The sequence below is a fragment of the Orycteropus afer genome, unplaced genomic scaffold, assembly GCF_000298275.1.
Source record: "Orycteropus afer afer isolate SDZICR_OR568_19922 unplaced genomic scaffold, OryAfe1.0 scaffold00079, whole genome shotgun sequence".
Classification (NCBI taxonomy): Eukaryota; Metazoa; Chordata; class Mammalia; order Tubulidentata; family Orycteropodidae; genus Orycteropus; species Orycteropus afer.
The window spans coordinates 9,008,877-9,025,664 of NW_006921666.1; the positions used below are offsets into that span (position 1 = coordinate 9,008,877).

The window sequence follows — 16,788 nt, forward strand, 5'->3', positions numbered from 1 at the left end:
ACAAATGTTGATGTCAAGTATAATTCCTATTTTACAAATGAGAATAGAGGAGTTCCTGGGTGGTACAAAGGGCTAACATGCTCGGCTGCTAACCAAAAGGTTGGAGGTTCAAGTCCACCCAAAGGTAACCTCAGAGAAAAGGCCTAGAAATCTACTTCCAAAAAACTAGCCACTGAAAACGCTATAAAGCAGTTTTACTCTGATACACAGGGGTTGCCATGAGTTGGAGTAGACTTGATGGCAACTGCTTTGGTTTTTGGTTTGTCAGCAATAGAGATAATATAACGTGATGAACAGAGAGAATTAAAATTCCTAACTTTTAGTCTTACACCTTTTGTATACTTCATTGCCGTTTGCTAGCTCAGTGGCTTGCAGAGAAGTTCACATTTTCCCAGAGTTACCATTCATAATAGTAAAAAACTATATTTAAAAGAATACTTTCCCTCCAAATCCATTTTACCTCTTGACAGCATATTCAAACTAAATATGTCCAAAACTGAGTTCATGACTGTCCTCACAGACCCCATCTCTATCAATGGCCCCAGTTTCTGAGCCAGGACTGTGGAAGTTATTCTGAACAACTCCATCCTCTTCCCACAACCAATTAATCATTCAGTTCCATTATTCCTCCTTCCTAAACATCTCATTTTTTTCTCCTAAATTACAAGATATATTTTTTTATAATTTTATAATTTATAATGTTAATATTAATAAATGCAGATATATGCATGTACATATATGTATTTCCAACCTCTTTCCCAGCACCCAGTTCCACCAGTCTCTATCAAACCAGTCAGCCTGGTCTTTTTATGATCTTGAGTTTTGTTCCACATTTTTCTCCCACTCTATCCAGAACCTCCTACTGTGATCTCTTTCAGAGCAGTGAGCAGTGGCAGCCAGGCACCATGTAGCTTTTCTGGTTCCTGGGTCCTAGAGGCTAGGGTTCAGGTGATCCATTAGGAATAATTGTTTCCTTGTGTCTTTGGTTTTCTTCATTCTTCTTTGTTCCAGATGGGGAAAGACCAATAGTTGCACCTTAGATAGCTGCTAACAAACTTTTAAGACCCCTGTCACTATTCACCAAAGTAAGATGTAGAACATTGTCTTTGTTGACTATGTTAAGTCAACTGACCTTGATGTCCCCTGAGACTATAGTCCTGAGCCCTCAGGTATTTGGTTATGGCTAAAAAGTTTTCACAACCTTGCCCCCTGCATGCTCTATTATATTCATGAATACATTTGCTGCACATATAGTAGTAGTTGTTGTTGATGGCACATATAGTTACCTATGTAGAAATATCCTGTCAAACCTGTATATATTCATGGGTATAGTCCCATTTGTCTTCCTACACCTGTTCAATATGTTATTACTGTTATTGGAGGACCCGGTATGTAATCAGATATTTTTATTAGCTCACTTTTCTTTCTCACTTTGTATAAGGAGCCCTAGTGCTCAGCTGCTCACTGAAATGTGGGTGGAAGGAGAAAGACGTGGCAGTCTGCTTCCAAAGATTAACAAAAAAGCCAAATCCACTGCACCAAGTTGACTCTGACTCATAGCAACCCTGTAAGACAAAGAACTGCCCCACAGGGTCTCCAAGTCTGTGAATCTTTATGGAAACAGATTACCATATCCTTCTCTCACACAGTGGCTGGTAGGTTTGAACTGCCAATCCTTTGGTTAGCAGCCAAGCACTTTAACCACTGTGCTACCAGGGCTCATTTCCATAAAGATTACAGCCTTGGAAACTCTATTGGGAAATTCTACCTTGTCCTTTAGGGCGTCTTGAGCCATGAAATCCTACCATTGATGGGGCTCCGCTAACACTAATTACATTAAGTAGCAGCAGCACCAGCTACTGAGACCAAGTTGGCCACCATGTGGCAGTGGGAAGGAAGCTGTGTTTGAGAAAAAAGCAAAAGGGCCAATAACTTCTTACTGGCCCTCTTCTGATCACAGATGTCAAAGACCCACCAATCCAGGACTTGCCGGAGGCTCTACAGCCCGCCCTGAGGGCTGCTCTCCAAGACAAGAATGCTAACGTGCAGATGGCGGCAGCAATATGCCAGTATGCCATACAGTCACATAATCCTCTTGCCCGGGACATCATGCATACTGCCCTTTTGAAGGGTGAGTAGCTCCCTGTTATTTCTGACCTGCAACTAAGAGGTCCAGAGAGAATACCTCACCTATCAGCTTTTCCCAGTCCTTGCCTTTTCATTATCATGCTCTGTGATGTCTGCTGAATTACTAGAGGTTTGGGTTTATTAACAGAACACTGAGAAATGAGTTCCTAGGTACTTTGACAAGTGTGCATTGTCACCAAGTGGTACCTGCACTATGACATCAAAGATAAAATTGCTAAGCTTTTCCTAGATACATTTGACAAGAAACCATGCCTCCTTTGCACACCACCTGATTTGTAAAAAATATTTTTAAAAATGTGGTATGTAAAGGTTGTAAAATTTTAAGGTTTTCAATACGTACTGTTAAATTGACTTTCAAAAAGGTAGGATCAATTTAGACTCTCACAAGCATGTGAAAATAGTCCTTCTCTGCACCCTCTGCATCATGGGTTATTTCCTATCACAGTCTTTTTAAAAATTTTTATGTTGTTTTTGAGAATATACACAGCAAAATACCAATTCAACACTTTCTACATGTATAATTCAGTAACATTGATTCCAGTCTTCAAGTTGTACTATTCTCGCACTCTGAACTGTTCCTCCCTCGTTAACGTAAAACCACTGCCCCCTAAGGTTCCTCTCTAAAACTTTTGAGTTGTCATTGTCAATTTGATCCCATATAGATAGTTCTTAAAAGAACATAATGCTCAAAACAGACATTTTTCATTAGTTAAGCTAATAAGCTAAATTAATTTTTGGTTTTCAGAAGACTTCAGGGGATAGTTTTGGTTTAAGGTTTAAAGATTATCTCAGGGCCTGAGTTTCAGAGGCCACCTGATTATTGTTATTTTAATTGAAAAGATAATATAACAATATTAAAGAATACTTTGTGGAAATTTAAGTCAGTATCTGAACACATTAACTTCCAGGCATTAGCCACATGCACTGTTAGTGTCAAATAGTCAAAAAGGCTGTTAGGTGATAGGCCCTGGTGCCTAACTGCTCTGGGAAGTGGCTATTCCTTGCCGTGAGGTGGGGAACAACCAGCTGACAGGTTTGGCCTTCTTCAGCTTCGTTCACCTGCCTTGGGAAAGCCTACACCTCTGGCTTCCCAGCCTCTAGGAGGGACTGCATCTGACAGGTCAGATTGCCTTACTCCTATTATTTAACAAGAGTCTTTTAGGGTGACTCTTCTGGTTGAGATATCTCAGCTTGTATTTCAAACCTTGATGTTGTTGTTGTTGTTATGTGCCTTCGAGTTGGACCCGACTCATAGTGACCCCTCCTTGGGTTTCTGAGGCAGTATCACTACGGAAGTAGATTGCCCCATCTTCCTTCTGAGAAGAAGCTGGTGGGTCTGAACTGCCAGCCTTCTGGTTAGCAGTCAAGTGCTTTAGCCACTATGCTACCAGAGATCCCTAAAAACCTTGCTAGGATCCCTTTAAATATGGTTTCAATATGGGATTGGATTTCTAGAGTAAGTGCAACACAGGGAAGAGACATGAAGCAGGCAGCAGCCTTAGGTACCAATCCAAAGGCTGTTCTCTCTGGGGGAGAACAGATCACCATTCTGGATCCCTTCTTTTCCAACCCCCTGTGGCAGGTAATAATGTGGACAGCTGGGCTGCAGCTCAGTGCTTGGCTCTGGAAGGTGATGCCACTCACCCCGTGATAAAGAGAATCCTCAATCAGTTGTTCAACAAGAAGGACAAGGACACTGAAGAACAAGCTTGTAGCCTCCTGAACCATCTCAGCGGGAAGACAGTATGTGTCCAGTAGAGGGTTAAAGAAACCAAGGTTTGGGGAACAACTGGTCCTTTGAGGTCAGTGTATGTAAGGAATCCAAAATGCATGTGGTCAGGTAGAAAGATTTCAAGTATAGACAGAAAGGGAACTAAGTGTGGGTGAACATGGACATAAAGACATGTACAAGTGACAATAGTTAGCTAAGAGAAAGGTGAGAAGAGCAGATGGCAGATAGTTTCTGTGGTACCTGCACTAAGACATCAAAGATAAAATTGCTAAGCTTTTCCCAGATACATTCCTAGATACATTAGTTTCTCATGACACAAAATTTGCTTCTGCTAGAAGGTCACCACTGAAAACTGCACACACCTATAAGTGTTTTTAGTTACTTTCAGCAGAAATGTGAAACTTACAAAGATTGAGGCATACACAAATCATTTTAGGGGTGAAAACAATTCAAGTCAAGGAGAAAAGGCTCCAACTTTTCTGTTCAGATTATTTATGATTCCAGACTCAGTTGGCTCCAGTGGAAAAGTACCCTGTGTCTTGTAAGCCCACTCTTACCTTTGCTAGGGATGGGTAGCTCATGTACTTGTGACATTCATTATGCTGGATTCCATGTTATGATGTAACCTCAAGGCTCCAGTATCTCTAAAAGTGATTGTGAATATCCACACCATCCATTTCCTCAGACACTGATACACACCATGCTTGCTGTGGAGCTGAACAGCCATCAATGGAAGGACCGGATTGTGGCCTGCCGGGCTCTGTCCCGGATCAGTGGAAATGTCAGTTTGGTAAGACTTCCCTTTCTGTGCTTCAAGGTCAGAAAGCTTAAGCAAGGCTGGGTTAGGGATCTTATACTTTTTGTTGCTATCTAATATTTCATTCACATAAAAAAGATCTGTCTCCACATTGCTGCCCAATGCCCCATACTCCTAACCCAAAACTGTCTTTCAATATTGACATGTCTTTCTGTGATTTAAGCCAGTGTGGATCTCAGTGTGGTAGCAGTCCACAAACTAACTAACCCACAATGAAATAAGTACAAACACAGCGAACAAGTTTAGAAACTTTTATAGCAATTTGATATTGTCTCAACACCAATGTTGATAAATGATTCCATCAATGAAATATTTTTCTCCCAAAATACTGGACCTGCATCACAGATAGTTTGGGAAGTACTGCCTTATTCAACAACCCAACTATTAGTGTTCATCCTGACTGTCCCGGAATGTTCACCACACACATGAAGAAGGTGTAAAACACAGTCCCAACTTTCAAAAACTGACAGTTCAGCTGGAGCAACTAACTCCACATGAATGACTAATGCACATGAATGATTTAAGAATAAGCAATAAATTTAAGGCACTCAGAATTTTTCAGAGAAAGAGAAGTATTTGTGTGGGCTGAACTTACCAGTTTAAGTTTTGTGAAGGGAGTGTGGGACAGCTGAACAAGACTTGGATAGAAAAGAATAATGTATTCCAGGGAAGGGAAACCATGACTGTCATTTAAGCTTTTACCTACCCTCCTTTTTGTCATTATTTCCAAACCATCTTCAACTGTCCAAATATGTTTCCCTTGTCACTCTTACCTTTTTCTCATCACACTGGGTATCTCCCAAATGGCCCAGAACACTGCCATTCTCACAAGCAAACACCTTTACTTTTTAGCACTCACCTCTTTTTTTTTAATTTTATTTTTGGCCCTCACTTTCTGATGTGGGAAGCACCAATTCTGGCCATTCAATGTAATAACCTAAAGATATTTGATGGTGGGTTAATTCTGTCTCAAGTGCTATAGGCCTACTAAAGTCCTGGACCAGCAGTATAGGCATCACACAGAGAGCTTACTAGAAATGCAAACTTACCTCAGGGCAACTCAGTCAGAATCTGCATTTTAACAGTACAATTTTAACAATATCCAACTTGTCTGCAAATTCACCACTTCAGCACTTACCACGAAAGACTGGCAACAGAGTAAAAAGCAGAGCTCGCAGGGGTAAGGTAAAGACATGAAGACTTCATGTCAGACTGCTGGAATTAAGAAAGTATGTCCATCAGTTCTTTCATTCATTCAGTAATCAAGCAGTTTCTGACCACTTCCTCCTACATACCAGGCTAACCCTAAGGATCCAAAGATGAATCACATTTTCTCTTTAAGAATCTCATGGTAAATGTTATAAATAGCCACAACAGTAAAAGCTGTGAGTACTATGCTAAGAGAGGGCAGAGAGGATTTCACTGAGAAGAAGTTATTTGAGCTAAATGCTAAAGGAAAAGTTAGAAAACACCAGGTATCAGATAGGGTGAAGGAGGGAGATATTATTTCAAGCAGGAAGAAGAGCACGGACACAATTTCAAAACCACTGAATACAATCGTAGTAATCATTGTCCTTTCCCCTCTAAGGGAAATAAACTTTAACACGTAGCATGACCAACTGTCCTACTTTGCCTGGGGTGGAGGGTTTTCCTAGGACGCAGGGCCTTCAATTCAAAAGTGGGGCAGTCTCAAGCAAACTGGGACAAACTGGTCAACCTATGAATACATCACCTAAAATTTTTAAGTCTCTTGGGTACAAATTAAATTGGTTCTAATACAATAGTTTAACACACGAGCTTTAGAAACAAATCTGGGTCTGAGTCTCAGCTCTAGCACTCATCAGAGGTTAACCTTGGGCAAGTTCATCTAAACTTCCATTTTATCACCTATAAATCATAACATCTGCCTCATTATATTGTTTGGGAAGATTAAGTGATACCACAGGTAAAACACACGTAGCACAGACCAAGTTATAAAGTCAGTGTTCAATAATGGTAGCTAATTACTGCAACTATTTGTAGGATATGAAACAGAAGTTGATTGAATTGATGTGGAGTGACTGGAATAAGCAAGTGAGGCAAGCAGCTGCCCAAGCTCTTGGGCAAATGAGACTTGGGAAAGAGGTGCATGACAAGATCAGGTAAGACCACGTCAACATACAGAGAGAAATCTTTTTATTCTTACAAGTGTTGAGGGGGCCTGGGATCCAGCCAGCTGGTATATGAGCTTGTCTGTATGCTTAGCATTGTACTATGCTGCACTGCAGGATTATTAAAAAAAAAAAAAAAAAGTTAACAGCCCCTACAAAAACTAACAACATGGCTGGGGAAAGAAGTGTTAACTGAGTACTCACAAGGTGTTAGGCATTGTTTGAGGGAGTTCAAAAGTGACATGATTCTGATAATACAAGCAAGAGACAGAAATACCTAATGAAAAACAAAATTTTATTAAAAATTAGAACGAATGGCATATATTATAACTGCTATAGTAGAGAAATAGAATGCTCAAAGGAGGAAGGTCAAGGTTCATGGTAGATGGATAAGACGAGGAGGCATTCTAGGCTGGGCACCAGATGAAGAAATGAGCAGGGCACACGTGAGGGCAGTGGAGAAGAGGACTTGACTGTGGCAAGGTGTGGATGTTGAAACTTTATTCATTCAGTTGTCATAGAATATGCTATATAATAGGGATTCAGGTAAATAAGACGGTTAAAGTCTCCACCCAGTGAAGCTTAACCTAATGCACATAAGGCTGAATATGAAGGGGTAAGTCTGGGCAATGGAGAGCCTACAGAGCTTGGATTTTATCCGTAGGGCACTGGGACAGTGGGAGGGCAACTGAAGATATAAACAGGGAAAATAAAAAAATTACCTTGTGCCTTATAGAGTCAAGCTAGGTCAAGGAAATTCCCAGGAGCGTGTGGAAGCCCTCTCTCTGATTGGTGGGCTCAAGCTCATGACTGCCAAGCTTCTCCCAAACTTCCTCAACTGCTTCTCTGATGACTTTGTGGCAGTGCGGCGGGAAGCCTGTTTGGCAGCTGGAGCTCTGCAGATCCGTGACAACATGGTAAATCAAGAAGCATGTTCCCATCTAACCTGATGGACCTGAAAAGGGCACTCCCCTGATCGTTCCTTTGTTATGCATAATACATTTACCATTCTGTGGGCACAGAATGAGACATTAGTCCCGGAAGCTGAAGTGGTATATACAGACCACATCAATCAGTTAGGACCACCTTTAATTACCACCCAGCACAGTCTTCAATCTAGGGTATATCCATGTTTATCTAATCCTGTTCTCACTTCAGCTTCTCATTACCTGGTGATTGACAGGCTTTAGGATCAATTCCAGTGAGTAGGGTTATAACATAAACCAAAAATCCAAACCAGACCAGCTGCCGTCAAGTCCGTTCTGATTCATGGTGATCCCATGAGCTGCAGAGTAGAACTGCAGCTCCATAGGAATTTCAAGGCTGTGACCTTTGGAAACAGATCACCAGGCCTTTATTCCAAGTTGTCTCTGGATGGTTCAAACTGCCAATCTTTCGGTGAGTAGTTGAGCTTAACCATTTATGCCATCCAGGGACTCCTGGGTTACAACATAATCCCTAGTTACTACTAAGAGGCCTGACTGAAGTGTCCAAAAGCATATATGAACATAGATATGGGCTGAGAAAATCAATCCAGAGACTAGGTAACTCAGTGATTACACTATGTGTACAGGCTAGTACTCTGGCCTCTAGCTCTTCTGTCACTAGAATTGCTGGAAGGTTGTTTTTCAGTTATACTACATTTCAGAGACAAGCATAGTCCCTGACTCTAGTTTACTCTTCTTCTGATCCTCCCCCACTCAACACTTGGATTTTATCCTTATCAGGTGCTTGAATGCCTCCTGAATCTGACACAGAGAGATCCCTACTGGAAAATCAAGGCTTTTGCTATTCGAGGTATTATAGCATGATCTTAGCTCTTCTACCCCAAATACCTTCCCATATACTAATACAGATGATCCCCAGAAGTCCTTTAGAAAGGGGGTGGAGTGTAGGGGAAGGGATGATCTTAGCTTCTCATTAGTGCCTTGTCTGAGAAGGGAAATATTTTCTTTTTAATTTTTAGTTAAGGATCCTGAATCTAGATCTATGCCAAACATGTTTAGGCAAAGGGATGGCTAATAGAATTTGGGATAAGTTCCAAGTATCCACTGTTGGAATACATCTTACTTTCCCTAGAGGTTTCAACATTAGGGGCATATAAAATCAGACCAGATCCAATGCTGCTACAGACCTAATACTCTATTCTTCAATTTTTTGAGCTTTTCTTTTTAGGGATTATTGGCATTGCTTCTATCTTTGACAGTCCCTAGCAGAGCCAGCCCTAGGTAAACCTATGAAGTAATTATGCCTCCCTTCCATATGACCCTGTCTTGACTAGGCTGGTTTTCTGTCCCTTATCTCATTTAGATAAATAGGTAAATTAGTCTATGCTCATATGCTATTGGACAAGGTGGGATGGAATACCCCCTCTCTTAGGTAACCTTTAGAGAGAATGTCCCACTCCAACCTATCTCCAAAATTATAATAGTGATTAACTGTCACCCAAAAAGATATTGTTTGCAATATTCAATTTATCACGTGGCTGCCTATACCATTTATTTAATAAGGCTATTTCCGGATGCTAGAATACAGCCAAGTCTAAAGTGACAGAGGACCATGCTTCCCTTTAATCCCTATAGCTTTGGGACAGATTGGCCAAGTGAGTCCCCAGCTGACAGATCTCCTGCTCTGGGCTATTCACTATGAAGAATCAGCAGGTGTACGACTGGAAGCTTGTCGTACCATACTGGCCCTCAAAATTCAGGGGGACCAGGTCAGAGACACTTTCCTAGACGTGCTGCTCCTAGAAAATCATGAAGCTGTTGTAAAGTAAGTGCTAAAGCTCTAGTTCCGACCACAGCCTCTCGTCCTGCTAATTCTCCCACCCCTGTTCAGAGTATGCTCCTGGCTTCCCAGACTGCCTGATGATAGTAAAAGCACAGGCTCACTCATGTTATTCATCTACTTACTTATCAAGTAGGTAACAGAAAAATTGGCCTAAATTAGACAGAAAGTCAAGCCCATGTAGTTCATGCATGTTTATGCCTAAGTGGTTTGAAGTCATTTATTCAACTAGTCTGACAAGTCTTCCTTGTCAAAGACCAAGGTTTGAATCCCAGCCCTCGTATGCACTAGCTATGTGAGCCTGGGCAAGTTACTTAACCTCTCTGTGCCCATTTCTTCATGTATCAAATGAAGATAATATAATAGCCAACCTTAGAGAGTTGTGGTAATGACTGAGATGGCATGTCCAATAAATGGCACCTAATCAGTACCTTCAAATCTATCATCTCAAAACTACACAGCATCCTTATAACCTAAGCTTCATACTATTTTTACAGATAAGACTCAGTTAGATTTGGAATCGAATAGTCTTTCCTATATTTCCCATCCCCATGCTTTTTTGTAAGGCTATGGAAGAATAATCTAAGAAGTCTTTCTTAACTTTTAGGGAAATTTACCAAGCAATGAAGATACTCAATTTAGAAAATGAAGGAAACCAAGAAATGCTTCAGGAAATCAAGACCAGGGTAGTTAAGTGCAAGCTGTGCTTTCATGAGGAAAATTGCGGCCTTTCAAGGGTTCCTCAGACCCTTTTTTCCCCCCTGAACACATACATACCCTTTTTTCCACTTACAGAAGTACTTTTTGTCACCCCTAACACAGATAACGTATCATTTAAAGATACAAAACATCTGTGCAAGGTCAGGTTATAAAATCCTATTAGCAAAACAAAAATCCTATTAGTCCTATCAGTAGCCCTCAAAATTAGGGTTGTTGTTATTATTTCTGAAATACTATTTCCCTCCATCTGCATTTTCTACCCACCACCCCCTAACTCCAAGTTCTTCTTTCTTTTTTGCAGGCAGACATAGAGAAGGAATGAGGGATTGGGGATGGCCCCCTAGGTTTTTTTTCCTTGACTTTCCTTAATTCCTAACCTGGGTGTTGTCAAGTATTTATATACCACCTAATACTAATAAGCAGGATGGCAGTCAGTTACTTTATTAGTGTTTTTTGATGGTTTGCAGCCTAGTCCAGGCATTCTTTAACATCACTTGTTCTGATCTAGATTCAGACACTAAGCCAAAAGGACTTGCTAATGCAGAAAATATTCAAAATCGAGGTGGTCATGGGAAAAGTGAAGGAAGAAGCAAAACGTGTCTACTCACAACCCAAAGAGGGGAAAAAACCATTGCAACTGAGTACTCTTCTCCAAGAAACTTTTCAGGGTAGGTTTCCTTGGGGTGAGTCTTATGCTTTGACTTCTTTAGCATGCCTTGTCCGGGATCTGGATGTTTGGGGACTTAGTGCTGAGCCTGGTAAGAATGAAATAATCTGAAGAAGCTACTTCCTTTCCTTCTTGGCCACCATTCTCTCAAGTTTTTATTTTCCTGACCTCAAGTTTTTATTCATTTGCTATTTTGTTCCTGTAGAAAAATGAAGTAGCTCTATCTGAAATGATATGAAAGTTAACCCATATTAGAAAAACATGTTGTTGTTGTTGTTATGTGCCGTCGAGTCGGCCCCGACTCATAGCGACCCCTCCTTGGGTTTCCGAGGCAGTATCACTACGGAAGTAGGATTGCCCAACCTTCCTTCCGAGGAGTGGCTGGTGGGTTTGAACCGCCAGCCGTCTGGTTAGCAGGCAAGTGTCTTAGCCACTATGCTACCAGAGCTCCCAGAAAAACATGAGTCTTTTAAAAAAGAAACTACTGTGTGAGTGCTTGAGTAAGCTCCCCAAAAAATTTGACCTTTAATAATGGTCAACTCTGGAAAGTGGAGCTGAAAGAGGAGCTATCATTTTTACTTTATGTATGTCTATATCCTGGGGAAGGGCATCATGCTTGGCAAAGTAGAGGGTCAAAGAGAGGAAGACTCTCAATGAGACAAATTGACTGGGCAGCATTTCATTCCGTTGTACATAGGATTGCTGTGAGTCAGAACCAAATTGGTGGTACGTAACAATGCTTTTATAACTTGAAAAAAAAAACCCCAACTTTATGAAGTTTCCAACCCTATGTAATTGAACCTACCAGATACAGTGATAGAATCTTAAGAGTTCCAGACACAACCTAAATGAGGGGTGTGTGGAGAAATCAAGCTGTACCAAAATATACTTACAAAATCTGCGTGTCACGGTGTAGCAACAGCAGCCTCAGATCATTCAGTCAGCTGCCTACCAGCCACCACCCCAAACCCAGGTCTTCTGGTTCCAAGTCCAGTGCTCTTTCTGGTACACAGGTTCTTTTCCACCAACCATGAGAATATTCACTTGCCAGATTTGGGGAAGTTTCTTCCAACTGCCAGAAAAAAATGAGAGTGGAAAGTGACTTGAACACCAGCCTTCCCTCATGGCCAGCTTGCTACAAATTGGTTGACTGGGGCCTACGACAGCAAAACCAAGTGACATGCTGTCCCTCTGGAAGCAGTGCCAGCCAATGATGCAAGCAAGCACTGAGCAATAACATAAAATAGTCATGAAGCTGACTGGCTAGTGGTTAACATTTATAATAGGATCGTGCTATTTGGAGTTCAAGTAATGTAATTAAAATTAATAAATTACCCCCGAAGTTATAGAATTGGCCCCAATCAGATTAATTTCTTTTCTTTAAAAATGTTTTAACATGCTCCTTTTACATCCCACAATCACCCCAATTTGCTTTCCAGTTCAGCTATTACAGACTTTCCCTATCTTCCTCCCTTTCCCACATCCTTCAAGCCATCCCACATAATGATCTAGCCTCAGAAAAGGGAAACATTCTTTGGCACTTTTAATAACTTTTCTGGTGGTCATACAAACTCACAATAACAAACAGGATACTGACCCCAAACCTCCCCCCAAAGCTGAAGAAAATTCAAGTGAAGGATGCAAATTCCAAATAAAAAATTCTAATGTCTTAAGCTGAATGACACAGCAAGCTTTCTGAAGGTGATGCTCTGAAATGATCAGGGATCAAGGTTACTTCTGCAGATATAGCTCCTTTTTTCCACCTCCAACTTCTGTTTTTACTTTTGTACCTAGGTGAGGTGCTTACTCCGAGAAGATCATCTGAGGTTTGTGACACTGAAACAGTCATACAGGTAAATGTGAGCACATAGTCCAATGAAGGTTATCAAGGTAAGAATGTGAGTTTTTAAAAGAGGTGCTGGTGGTAGGAAAACCACTACTGTCTTGTTTCCAGCAATCAACAAGAAACTAGTTTAAGGTTAGAGGCATCTTGGTGATCAGCAGCCCCTTATCATATAACATAGTTGCCAAGGAAAGCTGATCCTCCACACTGTCACAGGGCAAGTCTCCTACTCTCACAAACTCTGGGTAGGAGCGAAGCAAGAGTTCCATGGCATCAGCTTGCTGGGGGTATATCTCCAAGTACTTGGGCTCTTCCAGATGATAAACACGGGAGTTTTCCACTGTGTAATAGAGAAACAAACGGCCTCCCTCACCCACCAGCCGAGCTATCCCATCCTGAAGCATGTGGACTTCTGTTTCTGTAGTCAACTGGGCCCCAACATTTACAGGTTCTCCAGCCTCCCAGCGAATTGGGAGCCCATAAACACTCAGTGCCCTCTCCCTATCAGTCAACACAGGGGGCAAAGAATCGTGGATGAAGTCTTTGGCTCGTTGGTCAGCCACAGCATCGACAGGTGCAAAATGTCCCAGGCGGGCTACCAAGACCCGCACCTTCTCCATGAAAGCGGTTCTTCGCGGATCCTTAGACTCTGAATGCTGTGCCCCCATGTAATCCATGAAGTCTCGGGGCAGACCTCTACGAAACTCCACGTTTTCTTCCATTGCAGCCTGCACAGCCAGAGGTAGTACAGCCTCCAGGAAGTCGCCCCAGGTATTGCGCTGGTATGTGGACAAGGTGAGGTGCAGAGAGTGCACCCCATCCTGGCATTCCGCTTGGTGAATGAAGCCGCGAGGAAAATAGAGCAAATCCCCAGGTTCCAGCATGGTCTGCAGTACTGGCTCTCCCAAGTCCTCCTGGCTGAAGTTAGGGCTGGATGTCAATGCCAGCTCCTCGGCGGGGACGCGGGGTCGGTAGACGCGCCAGAGTTTCCTACCTTCCAGCTGCAGCACGAAAGCCTCGATGTCGTCGTAGTGGGGGGCAAAGCCCTGCGAGTTGGGGGGTGTGAGGTAAATGTTGGAGCCTGCCATGCTTCCAAACTGTTCCTGGAGCACCGCCAAAAACTGCCACACGGTGGTGGAGAAAGCCTGCGGACAGAGAAGACGCAAAGAGCAGCCGGCCTGGTACAGGGACCATGCGGCGGCGGGCAAGGCGCGGCCCGGAGGGTTTAGGGTCTCGCGCCGCCCGTTGATGTAGCGCGCAGCGTCAAGGTGCTGCCCGAATTGTATGTCCTCGGTGCGCAACATCGCATCCAGGTCCCCGGTAGAGAAAAGGCCTTGGTAGTAGGTGTGGTCCTGCCGCCGCACCAGCACCGCCTCCCGCTCCCATAGGCGCCGATAAAAATGCTCTGGGGGCATGGGTGTGATGAGCCATTCGAAGAGGCGCGCAGCCCGTCGGCGGCTGTTAGGAATGCGGTTCAGCTCAGCCAGGACACGCTGCAGCGGGGAGCCCCAGGGAAGCTCCCCGCCGGTGCTATCCCCCTGCGGCCCCGACATCGTAGCAGGGGCCATTGACGGTGGGGCGGCCAAGTGCTGGGCACTGCACAGCAAGGGTGAGGTCTCCACAACGCGTGCGGGCACCGAAGCCGGTACCAAGCGCGCCGGTGGCGTCTGCGCTTCCACCAGGCGCGCTGGCGGGGTCTGCGCCTCCACCAGGACGCGAGGAGTTTGCAGGGAGCGGGCTGCAGGCGGGGCCTCCAACGGTGCCGCCAGCAGCTCTGCAGGGCCGAGGTGGCCGTACGACTCACGCCGGGCCGCATCAGGAATGGCTGCCGCCGCTCCACCAGACAACGGATCACCGGGACCGTCGACCGCCGACTCCACCCGCGAGTCCTCTGAATCCTCATTTGGCAGGGTCTGGGCCCTCAGTGCGGCCATGCGGGACGCCACACTTCTCCTCAGCTGCCTTCGGATCTTCCTGGGCCTCAAGGGCAGCGTCAGGACCGACCCGCTGTGTTGCTGGGGCTGGCGCCGACGCCGCAACCTCCCTCGCCTCAGCAGCCCTGCACTAGCCCGAAGGCCATCCATGATCGCAAACCTCCTCAGAACCCAGGCGGAGATCGCAAGAGAGGAGTTCACGCAGGCAGCGGCTGCGGTGCACTTTGGGAAGGGGGCGCGGCCTCCAGCGTCTTCTCGGGTGGCCACGCCCACCAACCTTTTACCCCGCTCCTCCTGTTGACCTTTTCAGCTAACGTTCCTTTCATTTACTGACAGAAATAACCGCAACCTTCATTTAAATGCAGAACCCTTGCCAAATTAATAAGGATTCAGTTAAAAATCAAGTTGCTCCGGATTCCAGGAGAAAAAAAGTTGGCTACTCTAGTCTTTAAATACTCAGGAGCCCTGGTGGCGCAACAGTTAAGCGCTCCATTGCCGACCGGAAGGTTTATGACTGTTAATCAAGAGGTTAGTATGCGAACCCACCCAGTGGCTCCGAAATAGAAAGACCTGGTGATCTGTTCCTGTAAAGATTACAGCCTTGGAAACTTTGTGGAGTAGTTCTCCTCTGTCCAATAGGGTCTCTCTGAGTCGAAATGGAGTGAAGGGCTCACAATGGCAGCCATGACAACTCTGGATACTATTACAGTATTCCTCAGGACATCCTCATTTCGGAATTGCATGTTCCCCAGCAGCCTCACACAGGACACTGCACACAGTTCTTGGAATCCCCTCAGGGAAAATTCGAGATTGTATTCAAACTCAGGGTCCACCCAGTCCTCTTTACTCTGCAGATTATTTCATTGATTAAAATCTTCCATCTGACTTCCTTCCCTCCTTTTTCTCCTTTACAAAATTTCACAGTCATTACCCTTTATCTGCAAAAGAAGGTATAAACCTCTATACTTGAATTCATGATATCTGCCCCTTCCACCTCCTCTGGGATTTTGTTTTATTAGCTATAACTCAGCAGTCTTTAATCGCCACCTACTCTGAGTCTTAAATCGGCCTCTTAAATATGGGCCTGTCATTTAACAAGTTAACAATCATTTAACAGGCATTGAAGGAGCTGTGGTGGCTCAGTAGTGAGAGTGCCCAGCTGCTAACCAGAAGGTTGGCAGTTGCTCTGCTGAAGAAAGATGTGGCAGTTCACATAAAGATTTATGACCTTGGGACCCCCTTGGAGCCGTTCAACTCTGTCACGTAGGGTCACTATGAGTCAGAATCCATGGCAGTGGATTTGGTTTTGGTTTTGGTTTTGGTGGTGGAAGGCATGAATGAGGATGTAATGATTGAAAGCAACATGGTCATTATTTTGGCTTTGTCCATAAAAATTATTTGTCTTCATTTGAATCTTTTAAGATAAATTTCCAGGAGTGGAATTACCAGATCAAAGAGCAAGATAATTTTTGTGATTATTAATAGGTTTTAATAAATGGCCCTCCAAAAGGGCAATTGTTGCAAGCACTTGTGAATGTATTAGACTACATGGTCTCTGGAGGAGAGACAACATAGGGACGCCAGAGTAGCAGGCTGGAAAAGCAGGGAAGGGGATAAAAGCCTTGAACCCAGACAGAAGAGCAATCAGCCGAAGGGATTAGGTGAGGAGGGGAAAATCAGGCCTGCCCAGAGTAGCAGGCCGGAAGAGCAGGGAAGGGGATAAAAGCATTGAACCCGGACAGAAGAGCAGTCAGCCCCAGGCTTACAGGTGAGGAGAGACAATACAGGGACGCAAGAGTAGCAGGCTGGAAGAGCAGGGAAGGGGATAAAAGCCTTGAACCTGGACAGAAGAGCAGTCAGCCCCAGGGATACAGGTGAGGAGAGACAACTCAGGGACACCCGAAGAAGCAGGCCAGAAGAGTAGGAGAAAGGGGATTAAAAGCCAGAAAGCCAGACAGAGGAACAGTCAGCCAGGTGGGGGTGACACGAG

General features: G+C 44.0%; 2 protein-coding genes across 2 annotated transcripts in view; one reads left to right on the forward strand and one right to left on the reverse strand.

Annotated features, from left to right (window-relative positions):
• Positions 1–16,788, forward strand: part of HEATR4 (HEAT repeat containing 4) — a 35,715-nt gene that overhangs the window by 11,512 nt on the left and 7,415 nt on the right. Inside the window, exons 6-15 of the mRNA XM_007941425.2 lie at positions 1,970–2,131; positions 3,731–3,891; positions 4,566–4,670; positions 6,720–6,838; positions 7,584–7,764; positions 8,575–8,644; positions 9,430–9,619; positions 10,242–10,320; positions 10,863–11,022; positions 12,816–12,874. Coding sequence (XP_007939616.2) covers positions 1,970–2,131; positions 3,731–3,891; positions 4,566–4,670; positions 6,720–6,838; positions 7,584–7,764; positions 8,575–8,644; positions 9,430–9,619; positions 10,242–10,320; positions 10,863–11,022; positions 12,816–12,874 — 1,286 coding nt within the window. The remainder of the gene's footprint in view (positions 1–1,969; positions 2,132–3,730; positions 3,892–4,565; positions 4,671–6,719; positions 6,839–7,583; positions 7,765–8,574; positions 8,645–9,429; positions 9,620–10,241; positions 10,321–10,862; positions 11,023–12,815; positions 12,875–16,788) is intronic.
• On the reverse strand, positions 12,990–14,948 carry RIOX1 (ribosomal oxygenase 1). The gene has a single exon (XM_007941387.1). It carries the CDS (start codon positions 14,946–14,948, stop codon positions 12,990–12,992), a length of 1,959 nt encoding a protein of 652 aa, XP_007939578.1.

Coding starts and splice junctions, on each gene's coding strand:
- RIOX1 (XM_007941387.1), bottom strand. CDS start 14,948: ATGGATGGCCTTCGGGCTAGTGCAGGGCTGCTGAGGCGAGGGAGGTTG.